Source organism: Harpegnathos saltator, unplaced genomic scaffold (assembly GCF_003227715.2).
Source record: "Harpegnathos saltator strain DR-91 unplaced genomic scaffold, Hsal_v8.6 scaffold433, whole genome shotgun sequence".
Lineage (NCBI taxonomy): Eukaryota > Metazoa > Arthropoda > Insecta > Hymenoptera > Formicidae > Harpegnathos > Harpegnathos saltator.
Genome location: NW_020230243.1, coordinates 474,223 through 497,635, shown reverse-complemented (window position 1 = coordinate 497,635; position 23,413 = coordinate 474,223). Strand labels below are relative to the sequence as shown.

At 36.8% G+C, this 23,413-nt stretch overlaps 2 protein-coding genes across 3 annotated transcripts in view; one reads left to right on the top strand and one right to left on the bottom strand.

Moving 5' to 3' along the window:
• Positions 1 to 23,413, top strand: part of LOC105188891 (serine protease gd) — a 111,791-nt gene that overhangs the window by 14,851 nt on the left and 73,527 nt on the right. For both annotated transcript variants that reach the window (XM_025301595.1, XM_025301596.1), the window contains 3 exons: positions 14,525 to 14,746; positions 14,949 to 15,114; positions 15,247 to 15,780. In XM_025301595.1, coding sequence (XP_025157380.1) covers positions 14,534 to 14,746; positions 14,949 to 15,114; positions 15,247 to 15,780 — 913 coding nt within the window. In that variant the 5' untranslated portion in view covers positions 14,525 to 14,533. The remainder of the gene's footprint in view (positions 1 to 14,524; positions 14,747 to 14,948; positions 15,115 to 15,246; positions 15,781 to 23,413) is intronic.
• LOC105188892 (putative uncharacterized protein FLJ37770) lies at positions 7,985 to 8,572 on the bottom strand. The gene has a single exon (XM_011150586.2). It carries the CDS (start codon positions 8,570 to 8,572, stop codon positions 7,985 to 7,987), a length of 588 nt encoding a protein of 195 aa, XP_011148888.2.

The window sequence follows — 23,413 nt, the reverse complement described above, 5'->3', positions numbered from 1 at the left end:
GAAATTTCCTAAAGTCAGTAAATTAACAAAAGTCAGGGTGTTATTATAACAATATATTCTTGAGATCAAATAGAGCAGAAAAGTCTGGTACAACTTTTTCTTCTGACGAATAGTTAGCGAGATATCATAAGTTAAATATTGAAAAAATTATCAAGTTTTCTTCAAATATCTAAAAAAATTTTAGGCAAATAAAAATATGTTTCAGACAAAAGTTATTTAAATTAATTGGTAGAAAAAGACGGTGTAATAAAAAATTGAGGTTCCCATTTAAGAAAAGTAATGATCAGTGAATATCTCGAAAGTTGCGCCACCTGTAAACAAAACGATAAATCGTTTCATATTCTTCTTGAAACCGTACATTTGTCTGATACATTTTTCTCTAAAATGCTTAGTTTTCGAGATATTTCGCCGTCCCGGTATTTTTATACACCCTATATACAGGGTCTGCCAAACGTTCCAGAACGATTAATTATTTCAAAAAATAATGATTGTTCAAAACAATATTTGAAACAAAAGTTGTAGAGCTTAAGAAAGCTATCAGAATTGATAATTGTTTGACCTTGAAATGACCTTGAGAAACGTTATCAAGGTCGACATAAAAATCTTAAACGGAAACTGAAAATTTTTATTACACCGTCTTTTTCCACTAATTAATTTGAACAACTTTTGTCTGAAACATTTTTTATTTGCCTAATATTTTTTGAGATATTTAAGAAAAACTTGATAACTTTCTCAATATTTAACTCACAATATCTCGCTAACTATTTGTCGGAAGAAAAGTGGTACTAGACTTTTCTGCTCTATTTGATTTCAAGAATATATTGGTACAATAATGCTCTATTTTTTGTTAATTTATCGATCCTGCGAAATTTCAAAATCATCAAATTAACAAAAGTCAGGGCGCTATTGTAACAATATATTCTTGAGACCAAGTATAATAGAAAAGTCTAATACCATTTTTTACCCGACAAACAGTTAGCGAGATATTGTAAGTTAAATATTAAAAAAGTTACCAAAATATCCTTGAATATCTAAAAAAATATTAGGCGAATAAAAAAATATTTCAGACAAAAGTGGTTCAAATTAATTGGTGGAAAAAGATGATGTAATAAAAAATTTCAGTTTCCATTTAATATTTTTATGTCGATCTTGATAACGTTTCTCAAGGTCATTCCAAGGTCAAACAATTGTCAATATCTGATAGCTTTTTTTAAGCTCTACAACTTTTGTCTCAAACATTGTTTTAAACAATTATTATTTTTTTAAATAATTAGCCGTTCCGGAACTTTTGGTAGACCCTGTATATCAAAAGTGAAGTAAAGCAGTTTCGTATAGCGTAACGGATATACAAAATGTCCAGTAATTAGCTGCCAAGCCGAAGTGTGAAGGTAAATTTAAAACAAACATAAAAGTCCCATACCGTTTTGCCAAATTCGTAATAATTATCGAGTTATTAATTACAAAAGTCTGACGAATGAGCGCGCGCTGAGATGGATGATTGGAGAAGCATCGCAGCTTCTCGGGTTACAACGCGGCCCAGTCGACCCAGCAACTATTGGCGGCATGTAGCGAGACGTAGCGAGATAAAATAACGAATTGCGGCACGTTTTGCTTCTCGCCGCGCACCGGCAACCGTTTCTGGATCGACTAGGCTGCACTGTGGCCTGAGCAGCTAGAATGCTTCTCCAATCATCTATATCGGTGCGCTGCCATTCCTCTGATTTCTACCATTAATAACTCGATAATTATTGCGAATCTCGCAAAAGTGTATGGAACTTTTATGTTTCTCTCAACCCAATATACCTTCACACTTCGAGTTGGCAGCTAATTACCGGACATCTTGTATAGAAACGTTTTTATCTGTTTTTCTGAGAAGTCTGTGTGTTGGTACATAACATTATTATATGGGGTTGGATTTGGTATAAAATATCCTTTCATTTCTTAGAATAAATTTTATTCTTGGAATGAAATTAAGTTATAAAAGAAATTGATAAGTGATGCAAGTATGTTTAAAATTTTAATTTTTTTTAACCTCTGACTGTGGATGACGTGTATAGCCGCATGAAAAAGTCGTGCCACCAGTGTGGATGACGTGTATACACGCATCGAAGAAAAAAAATAGTAAAACTATTGTTTTTTGCATACAGGTGGGTATCTATATGTTTTTGGAGTAGCTGAATCCGAATTTAATATCAAAATTTCGAAATTAAAAATGGTGGATCCAACATGGCGAGTCAAAATTATAAAAATCATGAAAATCTGATTTTCAAAATTTAGATCCGCCATTTTTAATTTTAAAATTTTGATATCAAATTTGGATTCAGCGATCCCAAAAACATATAAATACCGACTTTCATTAAAATCTGATTATTTTCATAATTTTTACACACCATGGTCGATCCGCCATTTTGAATTTTGAAATTTTGATATCAGATTCGGATTCAGCGACCCCAAAAACATATAGATACCCACTTTCATAAATATCCGATTATTTTCTTAATTTTGACCCACTATATTGGATCCGCCATTTTGATTTTCGGAATTTTAATATCAAATTTGGATTCTGCGACCCCAAGAACTCTTATTATAAAAATATCATAAAGAAAATTCGACATTTTTTCCAACACAAAAATGGCACGACTAGTACAAGACGACTAGTACATTTCTGCCACCACAGTCAAGGGGTTAAACTGGAAACTCCGTTATAAAGTACTCTCCAAACCATTAAAGGAGAAGGGGTTATAAGGCCATTTTTGCCCTGCATGGAATTGATTCAAATTTTGCAGAAATAGTCTCCATAAAAGTCCTTACAATTTCCTTAAAGCATTTATGAAAATGGCGTTTCAATTCAGAGAACGAAGCATCCAAAATTCTAGATTTTGTATGGGATTTCGTGTATTTGGAGAATATTTATCATAATTCACTTTGTTATTGATTCATCCCAATCACCAAACTTATTCAAAAACTTTCTATATGTATTATCTTTAAAATATAAAATTTTGATGATTTTAATTAAGTGCGCACATATTGAGAATGAGATTTGAATTCAGAGATATCGCACCTTATAGTGCAAGATTTGATCGAGATCTTGAAAAATCTCGAGAAATATAAGTTTTACAGAAAAATGTTTCCAACATTGTAATGCTCAAAACGACATATTTATTGATATTATCAATTTGACCTTGGATGGCGTCGTCAAGGTCAGGTCACCTTGAATTTTTTAAATGAAATTCACAACTTTTTATTGCATATTCTTGTAGTTTTTCTCAAGAACTTTGCAAAACACAATAACAAAATATATTTTCATTAAGTATTTTCTGACTTATGAAGCTCGACAGTTGCAGTACCACCAGTATTAACATTATCCAAAATGCACCACGCGGAGGTTGCCTGGTCGGATTTACATCTCTTGTGTGTGTGTGTGTGTGTGTGTGTGTGTGCGTGTGTGCGTGTGTCTGTGTGCGCACGCGCGCGCGCGCATGTATGTGTGTGTGCGTGCGTGCGTGTGTGTGTGTTTTTGTCTCAGCAGAGATAAAGACTCTATGGTGCGTCACTCCCATAGTATTTACCGACTCCAAACTCTCTCTGTTGTGTATGCGTGTGTGAATATGTGTATATGTGTCACACTTGCTATCAAGTGTTATCAAGAACCCTACATAGTTGAATATTTGGCCCTGACCGATTTTATTTAGTTTTTAGATAGAGTGGTGTGTGCTGCATGTACCGGTGTATAGATATCTTTTAACCACAATAGAAATTTTTCTAATCATCTGTTTCAGACCAATTTACAACAGCATCGTCAACGTTATCTGTATATTGGGAAGAAAGGCGTGAGATTACTTCCCTGAAGTTCCTAAAATATCTGAGATACCATAAAACTGAAGCAATATGGGCACAACATCCAACTGTTCGTGCTCCAGTTTTACACTGACAGTACCAGCCAGTGATAGGATTTATTCCAATACAAGTATACTGGATCCGTAGGTTATACTGTTTAGATGTTGTGTGCCGTGATTGTATTCGTACACGTAAAATATCTATGTTTTCCTTATGTATAAATAGTTTATACATGCCATCAGAAGCAAGATGTTCTTACGTGTGTGACTTGGCCTGTTTTATTTGATAACTCCCAAGTGTTATAAATCTCAGTTCATTTTCTATCAATTTAGGAAATTCGATAACTGTGTCTGCTGTTACAGGAATCCACGTTGCACTTTTCCTTGCCCAACTTTTTTGTTCCACACGTTACTGCAGAAGATTTCGTGTTCCAACTAATTGTAACATTCGTTCAGATATTATAACATCTTCTGCGTTATGTGACACTCGTAGAGGTCGAAATACGTTACATAAAGCACACACTATTCTTACATATTGACCTAAAAATGGGATTTGCGAGTTAGGAAATACCTGATTAAGATCTTTCCACTGTTTTAGTAATCCGTTAACTGCCTTTACAACCCACCATATATGAGTAACAAGACGAGACTGATTTGCTTCATCAGAAGTATGCTGAGCTTTCTTTTCTAAAAAATTAGGCATTTTTGAGACAAAACCGAGTTCTTCTAACATTTCGAGAGAATCTCTGAAGCCCCTGTCAACGACAAACACATCATTAGGGCTAAGCCATCGTCTTAGCTCACTTGCACCAGACATCATCAGACTATTAAGAATATTTGCGTCATTGTTTTTCCCGTCTGCGAAGTATGGACCCAAAACTTCTACTATATATTCAGTAGTACTCACGAACATCATAGGTTTTAATAGATTACGTCCTGCGACGTTATCTTCTTTGCCGTCGGCCCACGCGTCCCGGCCGTTCGTACTCGCACAAAAGTGTTGGGCGCCAGGTGCGGATAGCCGCACCGATCACCAACACGAAAAAGAAATAATTAACGGTCTGCCGCGACGCGAGAGTTCGACGGACCCAGTAGTTCTACGGGAATTATGGTCGGTAGACGGGATGGGTTCTGGCGGAAATTCGGGAACGGGTGAGAAAACACAAGAATGCAGTATTCTAAGCGGTACTGCGATTTATTCGGTCTCGGGAATCGATAAGCTCCGAAACCCCGGTACAATTACTGTTGGAATTATTCAGCGTGCTTATTATTATTATTATTAGTTTATATTACTGAATCGTTTCACACACGATCGCTAAGTAACGCCATCTGTCTTATGACTGGCTCCCTCTTTAGTAGACTTCTACAAGTGTGGGACAAAGGTGGGAGCGGGGACATTGGTTATAGAGTCAGTTCTTTTCTTTCGAAAATGACGATAGTTCATGCTATAGCGAAGTCGCTGTTTTGTAATATCTCTTCTTTCTCTTTTATGTGATTCGCGTGTTCATGTTGTATCTTATGTTCACTGTAAAGCTATCATTAAATATAGCTTATTAAACGTATCAGCATAGTTGCGTACTTCCTTTCTTAACCTTGTTGTTCACAAAATAACAAAGTGTTCTAACAATTACTAGTCGCGTTAATTCCGCGGAATTGACACCGCTTGCTCGCACAATAAGTGCGCGGGACACAAGATGAAAACGAGACGCCGAACAATTAGAGCAGGTGGACGGTCTTACAATCTCGGAAACCTCCCGGCGGCGTGGCGTCGGCGGTCCTAGGTCGGGTCGGTCCGGGGTCGAGGTGGAATGCGCTCCTCTCCTCCGTGAGTCTCTCCTGGCTCGATGCTGCACGGCACTGCACAGCACTCGCGATTCCCTGATCGGGATCGGAACCTTCGGCAGGTGCGGGCGGTACGGTATTAATTTCCTTTTGGCCGTCGGAATACAAAAAAAACAACGCTTCTCCTACGGCTACTGAACAGTACTCTCTCGGCGAGCGGAAAACGATTCGTCTCGTCTTGAGTCGGAAAATAGCTCTTGTCTCTTCGAGGCCAAAATCGAATCTGTCTTCTCTCTCCACGGAAAAACGGAATCTTCTTCTTTTGCTCCGTTTTTGCGAGGGGGTTCTCCTCTCCCCGTCCCTCGCCTACTCTAGCGGTATAGCAATCCTTCCGCGGATCATTGTTATGGTTCCGCGGAACGGATGCTTCATCTCGCTCTCGCTCTCTATCTCTCTCTCTCTCTCTCTCTCTCTCTCTCTCTCTCTCTCTCTCTCTCTCTCTCTCTCTCTCTCTTTCCTTGTCTCGCCCGTGGATCCGCGCGCCTTGTCTTCGATACTCGTCTAGACGCTGTTTTCTTGACGCGCGGACCACGGGTCGGGAACGTGATCGGCTGTACGTGAGCTGGCTGTTTCCGTGTTGTCCTCTGGGTCTGTAGGAAACAAAAATGGCAGCGATAATATCATTCAGGACGACAGGAGCCTACATATGCGAGACGGTAATTGAGAGCAATCACCTGATCGGGCCGCGCAGGCGGTGAGCGATGATCTCCAAATCCTCTTGATCCTCTTGTCCTGGCGGTCGGCTCGGGAGGTCCAAGGGCACAAAACTCGAGAGCGCGAGACCGTCGCACCTGCACACTCTTAACGCTAATTTCTAATTAAGTCGGGGTGGGGGGCAATTCGGCTCCCTTCCCCCGCAAAGCTCGCGCAATAATCTTCTCTCCCCCCCCGCAAATCTCGCGTAGGGACCGAGGGTTCGCACGGGCGCCTCCACGGCCGTCACGTCACAGTCCTTTATGCATGGAATAGGAACGTCGTTGAAAAGTATAATTAGAACTTTTTTGGATGTATATGTAAGTCCCGTCAACGATTAAAATGCAAACATTTTCTCCATTCGCAAACAAATATTTGGCTGTATTTCTTATATGGTTTGAAATCAGTTTTTCACACGAGATGTGACTGGTACCTAAAAACTTGGGCACAAAAGATTGCATTAAAGCATTTCATGCTGATGCGACAGCCTTACCTACTGACCTCTTTTGAATTGAAAATAAAGTAGACAGCACAGAATGCGAAAGGCCTGTTCTCAGTTTTGTTAACAATATAGCCAAGATTAGATCTAACGCTTGTAGATCTTATATTATTCCTTATACATTCTGCGATTGAACCAAATTGCTTTTTATAAACATCCGTTAATCTATAATAATCAGTATCTGAGAAACTGTTTGGACTATCAAAGTTTAATCCATTCTTTGAAGCAGCATTTCTAGCATTATGAAGCAGTTGCTTGTATTATCAAGAATAGAAACATTTGATACTACTTCTATAGCATTGATAGCATTAATAATCTAATATATATATATATAAATCTAATATATAAATCTAATATATAAAATAATTCTATAGCATTAATAATCTTTCTTTAAACTGTTATGTTCTACATGATGTGAGCAGCATCTTGTTCCCGAAGGAACAATTATTCCCCTTTCAATAAAAATTTCACAACGATTTGCAAGTGTAAGGTTAACCAGATTGATTGTTTTTTTGCAAACAATGCACTTTCTATGCGAACTGATGCATTTATCAATATATAATTCTATGCTTTTAGAACTGGACATAATATGAGGGTCGTTCAATAAGTCCTTAGAAAGAGATAGAAAAAAAATTATTTTGGGTAGATTTTTTTTTATTTTTCAACATAATCTCCTTCTAGCTCTATACACTTTTCCAAGCGTTTCTGCAACTTTTTTAAGCCGTCCAAAAAGTAGGATTTCGGAAGGTCTTCAAAATAGGCATCTGTTTGGGCGATGACCTCCTCCTCGTTCGACATGAACCGTTGTCCGCCGAGCCATTTTTTCAAGTTTGGAAATAAAAAAAGTCACTGGGGGCCAAATCCGGTGAATACAGTTGTTGTAATAATTCGAACTTTAATTCCATAATTTTGGCCATCGAAACTGCGCAGGTGTGCACCCGTGCATTGTCTTGATGGAAGAGGATCTTTTTCTTTTTCAAATGAGGACGTTTTTTCTTGATTTCTTCGCTCAACCGGTGCAATAATGACGTATAATGCTCTCCAGTTATTGTTTGTCCTTTTTCCAAGTAATCGGTGTAGATGATTCCGCGTGCATCCCAAAAAACCGCGGCCATCACTTTCCGGCCGATTTCATCGTCTTCGCCTTCTTCGGAGTCCATTCGTCTTCAAAAACCCACTGTTTTGACTGTTCCTTTGCCTCTGGAGTGTAGTGGTGTATCCATTTTTCTTCCACAGTTATGTATCGACGCAGAAATTCGTCAGGATTGCGACGGAAAAGCGCTAAAATAGCCTCAGAGTCGACCACACGATTGCGTTTATTCTTCACTGAGAGCAAATGCGGCATCCATCTTACCGAGATTTTTTTCACACCCAATTTTTCGTGCAAAATTGAAAACACTGTACCTTGTGATATGCCTGTGGCCTCAACTATTTCGCGCACTTTGATTCGTCGATCATTCAAAACCATATCGTGGATTTTGTCAATCATTTCGGGGGTAGTCACTTCCACTGGACGTCCCGAACGATGTTCATCTTTTGTGGATGTACGGCCACGTTTAAACTCATTTACCCAATTGTAAACAGTTGCAAACACAGGAGCAGATGTGCCATGAACTTCATCTAACTCAGCTTTAATTTCTTTCGGTGTTAAGCCTTTTAAATATAAGTATTTAATCACCATTCGAAACTCACTTTTTTCCATTTTTCTAAATAAAGAAAAGTTTGTTGCTTCAATCGACAATAAAAATGAAACCATGTGATGGATATAACTGAGACTTTAACAGCTGTCTAGTGAGTAATGATGCTTACTAAAAATAAACCATTTTCGATACTACGAGCGCCATCTCTTGGATTTTCTAAGGACTTATTGAACGACCCTCGTATTAGAAGGAATCTGATGTTCAGGTTGCTGAGCTTCAACAATATTTGAATACACACTGGATTCAGATGAAACAGAATCTATAGGATTCGATATAGAATCCTTAAGAGTCGAAGAGCAAGCAGATTCATTTTGATGATAACGAATGCGTTTAACCTCGTCATGCATAGTACAACATAATATAAAAGAAGAAGTGGATTCGCTTTGATGAGACTAATCATTCTTACCAGGATCAGATTTTTGCTTTTTTAAATGCGAAGAAATTATATATCGGCTTTTCGAATACACTTGTGATAAAGATTTTAAATTCGGATTGCGATTGCGTAATATAACTAAACTATTTTCATCTTTAAGAATTCTTAAATCTAATGTTTTTATTCGCTTTCCACAGCTATCGCAACAACTTATTTTCGACATTTTTTTAAAGTTATAAGTAACTTACATATAAGAAACAGTATTTACGAGGGTAGTCCCAGAAGTACCTGACCTAACAAAGAAAACACAAAAAATTTGGGAAAAAATATCTTTATTTCTCTACATAGTCTCCTTTTAGCTCAATACACTTTTCCCAGCGATGTTCAATAGCTTCGATACCTTGTTTATGGTGGGAATCGTCGAGCTCCTCAAAATAGCCATCAAACCACCTTGGTCCATTATTTTGACTGTTCCTTCGTCTCAAGTGTGAAGTGATGGATCCATGTTTCATCCATGGTTATGAATCGACGCAAAAACTCAGTTTTATTGCTGCAAAACTTCGCCAAACACTCGATTGAAACATCCTCACGACGCTGTTTTTGTTCCAATCGCAGCACCCATTTTGCGCACAGCTTTCTCATGTCCAAATTTTCAGTCAATATGCGATGTGCAGCACTTTTTGAAATGTCTACTATGTCTGCTAACTCGCGCACTTTCAGTCGACAGTCATCCAATACCATTTTGTGGGTTTTCTTCACCATTTCTGACGTGGTCACCTCATTTGGTCGACCACTACGATGTTCGTCTTGGCAGCTCATACGGTCTTGTTTAAACTCTGCCACCCAATATTTTATTGTTGTAAATGAAGGAGCAGACTCTCCCAGAGTAGAATCTAGCTACGCTTTGATATTGGTTGGACTGAGGCCTTTCAAATGAAAGTATTGTATCACATAACGATGACCAATTTTTTCCATGTTTACAAATTCACTGAGAGCATTCACTATTGATGGCTGCCAAACAAATACTAAACAACGTAGCGTCGTTAAACTTCAAACTTAAGCTTTATAAGGTTAGTACTTTCTACCATAGTCATTCTTTTCAAACAACAATCATCATCTATACACATGTGTACGTCAGGTCAGGTACTTCTGGGACTACCTTCGTACATTACTATCAGTTGAACAACTGAAATAGATGCGATACAACGGTAAATAAACAATGAAATAATAAAGAAAATGTTATATATACATTCATGTGAAAAAAAGCTCAAAGATTTTCAATTGAAAATAGAACGCGTAAGTGTCACGAGCATTCGACAGAGTTCGGCAGACACACCATATTTTGTTCTCGTAGTTCGTAAACAGGATTGAATATATCTCGAGGATAGTCGACGCGGGACAAGAGAGGTGTAAATCCGACTAGGCAACCTTTGCGTGGTGCATCTTGGATAATGTTAATACTGGTGGTACTGCAACTTTCAAGCTTCATAAGTCGGAAAGTACTTAATGAAAAAATATTTTATTATAGTGTTTTGCAAAGCTCTCGAGAAAAGCTACAAGAATATGCGATAAAAAGTAGGGGTTTTTATTTAAAAAATTCAAAGTGGCCTTGCCCTGACCTTGACGACACCATCCAAGGTCAAATTGATAATACTAGTAAATAGGTCATTTCGAGCACTATAACTATAATTTGAAATATTTTTTTGTAAAACTTATATTTCTCGAAATTTTTCAGGATCTCGATCAAATCTTGCGCTATAAGATGCGATATCTCTGAATTCAAATCTCATTCTTAATATGTGCGCACTTAATTAAAATTACCAAAATTTTATATTTTGAAGATAATACTCAGAAAGTTTTTGAGAAATTTTGGTGATTGGGGTGAATCAATAACAAAGTGAATTATAACAAACATTCTCCAAATATATGAAATCTCATACAAAATCTAGAATTTTAGATGCCTCGTTCTCCGAATTGAAACGCTATTTTCATAAATGCTTTAAGGAAATTATAAAAACTTTTATGTAGGCTATTTCTGCAAAATGTGAATCAATTCCGTGCAGGGCAGAAAATCGGCCTTATAGCCCCTTCTTCTTTATATTCGAAAAGTTTTTTCTATCTCTTATACTTTTCATGACACATGTTTTGAAAGAAAAATATTAATTTTTTTCAAAGGGATATTTCGCTCTTTAAAAAGCTGATTGGCACGTATAAAAAAATTAAGAAATATATATCCCTTATTTTGATTTACACATATTTCGAGCTCATTCAAATCTGAAACAGACTGTCTCATGTATTTCCTTATAAAATAATGATTTCATTCCTATCACTCTATGTTTTGATTTTCTCTCACTACTAAATTAGAATATTGGTAGCAAATATGATTATAGCAAATATAATGATAACTATTATACTGTTATAATGTAACAAAATATAATGTCCAATATAATATACTGGTTACATGTAACATACATGTTATACAGGATATATATATATTTATATAATTGTAATTCCCTACTCAAAATATATTATAGCTATATAGGATGTTCTAAAAAGATATGTCAAAAATTTAAGGAGTTATTCTTCACACCTGAAGGATGAAAAAATGTTATATGGACATAGGTGCGGCAATGCTTATTTCAGGAGTTATGTTGAAAATACTATTAGCTGTATTACTTACACAAGGAAAAATTTAGGATTAATTATTGTAGACGACAATCGTTTAATTAGGCTTATTTACATTTAGTTTTAATGTGACCTTGAGTTAGTTACAATAAATGTTGAAAATGTTCGCCATTCGCCTGAATACAAGCAGTGACTCAATACGTCAACGTGTCATTGCTTTTCAGGCGAATAGCGAACACTTTCAACATTTATTGTAACTAACTCAAGGTCATACTAATTATAAAACCAAATGTAAATAAGCCTAATTAAATGATTGTCGTCTATAATAATTAATCCTAAATTTTTCCTTGTGTAAGTATTGTGTAAGTATAACAATAATACAGCTAACAATATTTTCAACATAACTTCTAAAATAAACATTTCCACACCTATAACCATATAACATTTTTTCATCCTTCAAGTGTGAGGAATACATCCTTAAATTTTTGACATATCTTTTTAGAACACCCTGTATAATAAAATATAATAATAGTAGTTGCAGTAATATAATAATGATAGTTACGTTTTGATCATCCATTAAATATATTTAATAACGTGCATATTATATCCCACTATATTGAATTTTGAATTAAATTCATTATACATATGTATGTATAATTTAGCAGGCGTACCTGACTGTATGTAACTGACATTTTCTGTTATTAAACATTATCTGCAATCAGAATGTATCAGGTACTTGTCACATATCTAATTATACAGGGTGTCCGGTAATTAGCTCCCAACCCGAAATGTGAAGGTAGATTGGGTTAAGTCAGACATAAAAGTCCCATACTAGTTTGCGAATTTCGTAATAATTATCAAGTTATTAATGACAGAAATCTGAAGGGTGGGAACGCGCCGACATAGATCATTGGAGAAGCGTTGCAGCTGCTCAGGTCAATGCGCGGTGAAGGGAAGGACAACGTGCAGCTATTCGTTGTTTTATCTCACCGTATCTACGTCTTGCCGCACATCGTCAACAGTTGCTGGGTCGCGCTATAACTCGAGAGGCTGCGATGCTTCTCCAATCATCTATTACAGCGCGCGCTCATTCGTCAGATTTCTGTAATTAATAACTCGATAATTATTACGAATCTCGCAAAACAGTATGGGACTTTTATGTTTGTCTTAACCTAATCTACCTTCACACTTCAAGTTGGCAGCTAATTACCGGACACCCTATTATTTGTAACATTATTAAATCGTGTTTTTTTGCTAAGAATGTTCTATGGAATCATAAAAATGTAATTAATAATATAAATTTATTTACATGCTGTATAAATTTTCTTAATTCATTTGTGATTGGTACGAATATTTCCTTTTGTTTTTTAAAATTTCTGATTTATAATATTAGCACTACAACATCTAGTATATAAGCAGGTACATGGGTATTTACCTTTTTATTGGGGACTTGAATAAGTTTTCGCAGTTTCCCGACGGATGGTGTTATCTTAGTCTTTTTGCATCGGGCAATACTACAGCCAACTTCATTATGAAGCTCCACCATTAGGCTCGAAGTGACAGTATATGTTATTTCGCCGAAGCGTAAACAACATATTTTTTCATAGCGTTAAACATGTCGAATTTCGTGCCAAAAAAAGAATATTTGCGGGGAATTTTACTGCATTACTTTTTTCAAAAAAAAATCTGTAGCTGAAGCACATAGAATTCTTGTGGAGACTTACGGCGATCATGCTTTGTCGGAAACAACATGCAGAGATTAGTTTAGACGCTTTAAAAATAATGATTTTGATGTTGAAGATAAAGAACGCTCTGGCGCACTAAAAAAGTTTGAAGACGAAGAATTGGAAGTATTACTCGATGAAGACCCATGTCAGACGCAAAATGAACTTGCAGAATCATTAGGAGTTGATCACACAACAGTTGCTAAACGTTTAAAAGCATTGGGAATGATTCAAAAGCAAGGAAATTGGGTGCTGTACGAATTGAAGCCCAGAGATGTCGAACGGCGTTTTTTCACGTGTGAACAGCTGCTCCAACGACAGGAAAGGAAAGATTTTTTGCATTGTATCGTGACTGACGATGAGAAGTGGATACACTACGATAACCCGAAGCGTAGAAAATCGTGAGGTAAGCCCGGCCATGCATCAACATCGACGGCAAAGCCGAATATCCATGGTTCCAAGCTCATGCTCTATATTTGGTGGGATCAGCTGGGTGTATATATTATGAGCTCCTCAAACCCAACGAAACCCAACGAAATGGGAAATCGCTATCGACTACAATTGATGCGTTTGAGCCGAGCGTTGAAAGAAAAACAGCCGCAATACGAGGAGAGACACGACAAAGTAATTTTGCAGCATGACAACGCTCGGCCACATGTTGAAAAACCGGTCAAAACCTACTTGGAAACACTCAAATGGGAAGTCCTATCCCACCCGCCGTATTCACCGGACATTGCTCCTTCCGATTACCACTTGTTCCGATCGATGACTTATGGCCTGGCTGAACAGCACTTCCATTCTTATGAAGATGCCAAAAAATGGGTCGATTCGTGGATAACTTCGAAAGATGAGTCATTCTTTCAACATGGTATTCGTATGTTGCCAGAAAGATGGGAGAAAGTAGTGGCTAGCAATGGGCAATACTTTCAATGACATGTTCTTTACTAATTTTTTTTAATAAAGCATTCATTTTCACGAAAAAACAGTGAGCTTATTCATGTCCCCAATATATATACGAATAAAGTTCAATAACATTTAAGAAAAAAATATCAAAAGTATATTATTAGAAATATAACTATTAATAAGTTTTATCGCGCATGGAACAATAAAAAGTGTTTAAAAATCATCAGTTACTAAAACTAAAGAGAATACATTGCATACTTAAATTCCGTACGTCACAAAATGTGAATCTTATTTTTGTTATTCTTGTTATATCTTATCTGTGTTAACAGCATTTCACGATGTTTAAAGTTCCTGTTTTGATGACATTGCTGCTGCAGCTGCTTTATATGCTGATAGAAGTATCCGGGCAATCTCCGTGTCTTCAATACTTTACATATATAACTGATCGTTCAACAAACGAAATAATGGGACAAGTTCAGATTCCGTCCCCGCCAAGAAATGTCGAACTCCATTTGAGAGTGGGTTTAAGCATCGCTGTTGCGCTACCCACGGTAAACATACACATATTCCTATTTCGTTAATAATATTTATAATTATATTTATAATAATACACATAATAATTATATTTATAACATACAATATATCAACTATGAATGAGCATTGAGAAGAACTTCACTTATGCAGTTTTCAATATTGATCTTAATCCAATTTTGCTTTTTGTTTTAAAACAGATCAATTATTGATGCGTTTCAGAAATATGTTGGTCAACTAAAACTGGCGCAATCAAAAGAAGACTCTGTTCAGGCTGTACAAGAAGGTAGACCCTTATTGTACCACATTCATTTTCCCCTGCGACGACCAATTCCATTAGTGACTGAGATATTGTTCAACAATCAAGTATATTGCACGGGTCCTCGTGGTGAGTATTGTACTATTTGAAAGGTACAAAAAAAATTCACATTCTGAAGGAGTTGTTTCCTCGGAAAAAAATCAATTTCTCCTCCACTGAACATATATTTCAATTGATCGTATGTTCCATTTATTTTTCTAGCTGTGGGATCAGTCGTTACTTCTATTGTGCTGGAGCACACTCTGTATCCGCCAGATGTGGTACCGCTCTCGTACAATTCCCCTCCTAATATTCAACCGCCGCATAATATGGAAACATACAATCCGGAGTTCATTATACCAGAAGTACAGACGATCAGACCATTTTTCATGATACCGACGATTCAACCGATTCATCGTCCTTTGGGATCGAAGAAACCTACTATACAATATCCAACAACCACTGAACGTGTTAGCCTCTCTGACGAGATTGATAAAAACATATTTCTAAATCCTAATAATCCTCAACCTCAACCTCAACCTCAACCTCAACCTCGACCTCTACCTCAATCCAACCAAATAAACAATGATAACTGTGGCCGCAGCATTAACATTAATGAAATTAATCCGTTGATCTCTAAAGGGATCAAAACATCGCCAGGACAATGGCCGTGGTTAGTGGCTCTCTTCCTCGTGAAAATTGAGTTTGAATTTCAATGTGCTGGGTCTCTCATAACCAACAGACACGTCATAACAGGTACGTTGCAAAATATTATTAAGTCTCCATACAACTTTTGTCTAAAATATTTTTTTATTTACCTAAAATTTTTTTAGATATTCGAAGAAAACTTGATAACTTTTTCAATACTTAACTTACGATATCTCGCTAACTATTTGTCGGCAGAAAAAGTTGTACTAGACTATCTTGCTTTATTTAGTTTCAAGAATATATTGTTACAATAGTGCCCTGATTTTTGTTAATTTGATGTTTTTGAAATTTCCAAAAGTTAGTAAGTTAACAAAAGTCAGGGCGCTTTGTAATAATATATTCTTGAGACTAAATAAAGCAAGAAAGTCTAGTACTATTTTTTCTGCCGACAAATAGTTAGCGAGATATCGTGAGTTAAATATTGAAAAAGTTATCAAGTTTTCCTCATATATCTAAAAAAATATTAGGCAAATAAAAAAATGTTTCAGACAAAAGTTATTCAAATTAATTGGTAGAAAAAAGTGTAATGAAAAATAAGGGTTTTCATTTATAAAACGTAAGTTGACCTCCAAATGACCTCGAAAGTCATTGCCGAGGTCAAAAGGTCACTATCAAGTCTATTACTCGATTTTCTACAACTTTTGTATTTAAAGTTTTTCATGAGAACTTAGTCCTGCAAAGTTAGCTGGGGATACCAGTATTTTTAAGACATCCTGCATAAGCAAGGGAGGGGCTTTGCCCTCCTAAAAAATCCTAACCTAACTTAACTTATTATACTTTTATACAGTGCCTACCAAAAATTCCGGACAACCTAAATAATTTTTAAATGGTTTGAAATGTAGGATTGAAATTTATAGGGATACAATGGGATCACAAAGTCTATTATTTAACCACAAAAATACCCATTTCTATACCTCTGAGGGACGGGGGGACGGGGGAGCCAAAAAATCTTAAATGACATGTGGGGTTGAGTGAGGGCTCGTTCGAAAGAGCTTTCCGAGATGAAAACAACGCGAGGTCGCTGAGGTCTCTACGATTTTTTTTCAGAGTTATGATTTGAACATTTCTATTGAGATTTTGCGATAGCGAGGGCCCACGGCGACAACAGAAGAAATATAAGGTTTCACACGGGCATGCGTGTATCTGTATGTGTGTATGTGTGTGTGTCAACAAAAATAAGGACTCCACGATTCGTCAGCCTCGTAATATTTAACGACTCCAAACCCTCTTTGTTTGTGTGTGTGTGTGTGTGTGTGTGTGTGCGCGCGTGTGTGCGTGTGTGTGCATGTCCGGCCAACTAAGGCAAGACCGGAATGGGAATACTGGTGTATGTGAAGGAATAAAAACACTAACTATTTTATCAAATGTTTAAATCCATATCCTTCGACAACTTGGCAGTGTCCTAAGCGAATGTAAAACGTAACGTTAGTTAAAAAATCGGGTGTAATTGAATTTGAAACGTTCACTATTTTTTCCCGCAACTCTTCTAAATTTTCGGACCTTGTCTCATAGACCTTTGTTTTCGAATACCCGCAGTAAAAGAAATCTAATGGGGTCAGATCTAATGATCTCGGTGGCCATTCTATTGTGCTTCCTTTACCAATCTATCTATCAATAAAAACATTGTTGAGAATATTTCAAGCTTTCAGAGAAAAATCAGCCGGAGTCCCATCCTGCTGAAACCAAACATTATGGAAAGCTTCTCCAGCAATATCCTGAATAGCCGGTATCACTTGGTTTCTTAACAAATTGCAATAATTTTTAGAATTTATGTTTCTTTTTTCAATAGGAAACGGTCCTATAATACGATTAAGCATTATTCCGGCCCAAACGTTGACCTTCTGAGACTATTGCGTATGACTGTCTTTCATCCAATGCGGATTTTCATTTGCCCAATACCTCATATTCTGTAGCATTGAATAAATCCGCTACTTCTCGATAGGACCTTATTCTGTCGCCATACCCTCTTATCATCAATACAGTGATCCTTTCCGTATCAGTTAAATGCATTTTCAAAAATGTATTAAAATGAAAAATACTAAAGCAAAAAATATATTAGACAAACGCTCTCGAAAATTCACAAGCGACCGCGTGAAATAATGAGTTTACAAGTGAGAATTCTCTGTAGAAACATCAACTACTGCATTTCATATCATAGGTCGCCGGCATACGGGCATTGATATTTGAGTTCAAACCAAACAACTTTTAGTACATTTCTATTGTCAGAAAATGCTTTAACTGATACGGAAGAGATCACTGTATTGATGATAAGAAGGTATAATGACAGAATAAGGTCCTATCGAAAAGTAGCGGATTTATTCACTGCTACATATCCTGACTATGAACCAATTTCAAAGTCAAAGAACTGTTGGAAGAACTATTGGTCGTTTCCAAAGAACCGGTATAATTAAAAATGCGCCTAGATCTGGAAGACCCAAAAATGCTAATAATGACGAAAAAGCTTTAGATGTTCTGCTAATTGTATACGATAATCTCCATACATCGGTCTTGAGAGCAGCTCAAGAAAATGATATTAGCACAACATCAGTCCATCGAATTTTGAAGAAGCATCACTATCATCCTTATAAAATACATCTAGTCCAGGAGCTATCCGAAGACGATTATGACAGAAGAGTGGAATTTTGCGGCACAGTGATGATACGACTTGCTAATAATCGTCAGTTCTTCAACTGGACCTGTTTGTTTGACAAAGCAACATTTGAATAAAACGGTTCTGTAAATCGACAGAATATGAGATATTGGGCAGATGAAAATCCACATTGGATGAGAGACAGTCACACGCAATATCCTCAGAAGGTCAACGTTTGGGCCGGAATAATGCTTAATCGTATTATAGGACCGTTTTTTATTGAAAGAAACATAAATTCACAAAATTATTGCAATTTGCTAAGAAACTAAGTGATACCGGCTACTCAGGAAATTGCTGGACAAGCTTCTACAATGTTTGGTTTCAGCAGGATGGGGCTCCGGCTCACTTTACTCTGGAAGTTCGAAATATTCTCAACGATATTTTTACTGATCGATAGATTGGTAAAAGAGGCACAATAGAATAGCCACCGAGATCACTAGATCTGACCTCATTAGACTTTTTTTACTGGGGGTATTTGAAAACAAAGGTTTATGAGACTAGGTCCGAAAATTTAGAAGAGTTGCAGGAAAAAATAGTGAACGTTTCAAATTCAATCACACTCTATTTTTTAACTAACGTTACGTTTTACGTTCGCTTAGGACACTGCCAAGTTGTCGAAAGACATCAATTTAACTGTTATGTCCTGCGGACTTCGCGCATTCTAGACCCCTTTTATAAACAAGGAAAATTGAATTTATTATTATTATTATTATATATTATCACACGACGCGATGACCCTAGAATCTTTGAAAATTCCAATCTCCAAACCAACTCTGATCTTGTTCCCACGCGCTTGGTCTACGTTAACAATACCGCGACATCCTACTTAAAAATATCGACATTTCCTTTTTAACACTTAGCCGACCACGCGCGCCGCAGCGAACTGTATGGTTTCCACCACGCTCGAGCAACCCAAACTACGCTGTCCACCACGCAGGTTTCGCAAGTGACGCGGACTGATATGCGGTACTTAAAATCAAAGTAGTTTGAAAATTATTTAAGTGTCAATTATATCTTGGGGTAACAATTTTATTTAACGATTTCACATATTGTTTATACAAAACATGAAATTAAAAATATATACCAATTATTTTTTGTAGTTGTTCAAAAAGTAATAGAGTTAGTAATAGAGTATATGTAATAGAGTTTGAAAATTATGAACATTAAAGATGACTGAAGATAAATAACCCAAACATGAAATAAAACAATAATAATGCATTTTAATATTTTTTTACTGTGTGGTATCGTTCAAAACATGCCAGTTTATGCAGTGGTACATTACAATATTCACAAACATATCGCGTATATCCAGTTTTCTTATTAGCAGAGCATACTCTACATGCTCGGTGAGGATATGCTTTTTTTCCATTTGTTACAATTGGTAGTAATCTGTGTTTTTTAAAATCTTGAGAAAGCCTTTCTGGTGGGTCATATCTCGGTGCTCGTCTTGTTCTTTCTATCGCGTTCGAAGGTTCTGCCTCCTCGGTGGATGAATGTTGCATTTCGTGTGTTTCTATCAATGCTCTTGCAACTTGAAGCAAATATTTTTTATATGTTACTTTATTATTATTTAGTGTTTTTTTTACGAGAAATGAATTAAAAAGAGCAGCATTCAAAAAATAAAGCACTGCTTTTTTTGTCCATTTCGTGGTTTTTCGAAGAATATTATAGTAAGACATATATTGGTCTGCACGATCAACCCCTTTCATATATTTGTTGTATTCCACAACAGATTTGGGTTTTGTTTTCGTTCCTGACCAATGTGACACGTTTACCATTTCTGCTGAGTGAATGGTTGAAATGGTTCTTACTAGTCGGTTTTTCTTTGCTTGCCACAGGTGTAAAAGAACTTGTCCCTTTCTCGCAAATTTCGTTTCATGTTCATTTAATCTAATGTTCTTTAAATTCTGCGGCAATCCTCTATTTGACCTTATTGTTCCACAAATTCTCGTAGAATTCTGTAGCAGTAATTCGGCTGTATTGACGCTATTATAATAATTATCCATGTAAATGTGATGATGGAATCCCATATAAGGACGTAGAATTGATAAAACTGTATCTTGTAATCTTCCTGCTGTGCCTGAATATACTTTGAAGTTGTAAATATATCCTGATGTTGCTTCGCAGAGCATCCTCACTAAAATTCCGTATTTTACAAGTTTTGCGGGATTATAGATGCGAAAAGATAATCTGCCTCGCCACGGTATTATGCCTTCATCCAGTGACAATTCTTGCTTTGGCGTATATACAGTTTGGAATTTGTTTTGTACATAATTTAAAACTTCTCTAATTTTGAATAATTTGTCGGTCTTGTCATACAATAGATCATTATTGCAAAAATGCCACATTCTCCATATTTGCATAAATCTATTGCGACTCATTATTTTTGGAAAAATTGGGGTTTCTATATATGAAAGAGTTGACCAATAGTCATATATATCATCTTTACGTGTTTGTCCCATCAAGATAATTAAACCCAGAAATTTTTTCATTTCTGTCACTGTGACATCAACCCATCTCAGTGTTTTATATTCTTTATACCTGTTTACAACCTGAGAGTGATATCTATTTGTTTCTGTAACAAATAATTCAAATAAATCATTACCCAGAAACAACTGCACTATTTCCCATACGTTTTCTTGATCTTGAGGTAGCGTGTTCACGCTTGAAGTTCGACCATATGCTTCTAGCTGAATCATTCTGTGACCAATCATCGTCATCATTGACAATACTGTCTTCATCCGTGTCAGAGGTGGAACTCACAGCATCATCTTCCGTTTCGCTCAGAAGTATTCGACGATTATTTTGACGTATGGGACGAACAATACTATCATTTTCTACTAGATTCATAATCGCTTATCTGCACATCGTTGCCTTCAGAACAGTCTGACAGCGCGTCCATGAACAACTCATCATTAAAATTTTCATTGTTATTTCTCCACATTTTTAACGGTATTTTTTTATACCCTACACTTTATTTTTTAAATTTATAACTTTAACACCATTAAATTGATGGATTTTATTATATACTGTGCTTTATACGGACAACAATATACATATAACAATTCGAGATCAAGCGAACAACTCCAACGTAACTATGTAGATAAATAAACAAAAACAAAGAAAAAGCGTTGCTAAGGTCAATATGGGAGATCTCCCCGATCGGTTGGGCACCGATCTACATTGAAACGGAGAGATCTCCCCGATCGGTCGTGCAGCGACCTACATTGAAACGGGGAGATCTCCCCGATCGGTCGTGCAGCGACTTACATTGAAACGGGGAGATCTCCCCGATCGGTCGTGCAGCGACTTACATTGAAACGGGGAGATCTCCCCGATCGGTCGGCTAAGTGTTAACACTATGCCGTCCGGCGACACCACAGTGGTGTCGTGCGCGAACTAGCGGTCAACGGCCGGCGACACCATAGTGGTGTCGTGCGCGAACTAGTGGTCAACGGCCGGCGACACAACAGTGATATCGTGCGCAAACTAGCGGTCAGCGGCCGGCGACACCACAGTTGTGTCGTGAGCATAGTATCGTTCAGTGGCCGGCGACAGCACTTTAGTATCTTTTGCATTCTGTTGGTGTTTTGTTTAGGTAACAATAAGTTACACACGTCAACAAGTTTTTTATTTTTATAAGTACTTGTGTCTTTTCATCATGGCAGACGAAAGAGACGATACGAATATTTACGATGAATGCGCGGACGTCTTGTCTGACGTTCCGGACGACTTGGCCGATTCGGAAGAAGACATTGGATATCAAAAAGATGAAAGTGAAGCAGAATCGTCAGAAGATAGTGAAATATTTCCAAGAAAAATTCGGCGAACGCTACGGTTGCCAACTGATTCGGATGAATCCGACGAAGAAGACAGTGCACAGTGGTCAGACTTTAATTTACCGAGGACCAATAATAAATTTGAAGGATCTCCGGGTCCAAACATATTTCCCAAAGATACACAGAGCCTCGAGGATATCGTAGAATTATATATTGGGAACGATCTATTTGAATATATTAGCAACGAAACCAACAAGTACTACAGTCAAAATTTCAATAGAAGGAAACTGGATAAAAAAAATGCCAAATTTGTCGACGTTACGGCACCCGAACTTAGAAAATGGTTTGGGCTTGATATCCTTATGGGAATTGTAAAAAAAGCAAGGATCGATGATTATTGGTCAACGAATCCGTTGATAGACACACCGATATTTCGCAAAACGATGTCCCGCAACCGATTCAGACAAATATTATCATTTTTACATTTTTCCGACAACAACAATAAACCGGATAATGCCGACCGGCTTTTCAAAGTGCAATCCATAATTGATTATTTTTCCAAAAAATTTAAAGAAAATTTTAATCTGAGTCAAAACATCTCAATTGATGAAGGAATGATACCGTGGCGTGGACGGTTAAATTTTAAAGTTTACAATCCGTCGAAAATTACGAAATATGGCATATTCATTCGGATGCTGTGTAATTCGAGTACGGGATACATTTCCTCATTCAAGATATATTCCGGCGCTGGACAGCCTTTAGCAACAACAGTGATGGGACTATTGACACCTTCTTATGGAAAGTGGCATCACCTCTACATGGATAATTATTATAACAGTGTAGAACTTGCAGAGAATTTACTTGAAAAGAAAATTCGAGTTTGTGGAACGATACGGCAAAATAGAGGATTTCCGGAAAAATTAAAGGGCGCAAAACTCAATGTGTTTGAAGCTTGTCATCAACGGAAAGGTGAAGTACTCGCACAGGTATGGAGAGCTTCGAAAACTAAAACGATACGAATGATCTCTACAATACATAACGCCACTTTGACTGACACTCAAAGAAAATGTAGAAAAACCAATTACACAATAAAAAAACCTGAAAGTGTATTAGACTACAACAAATACATGAAAGGTGTGGATCGGGCAGACCAATATTTGAGTTATTACCCTATATACAGAAAAACTGTAAAATGGTCAAAAAAGGTTTGCATGTATCTCTTTAATTGCGCATTATTTAATGCATTCCGTAC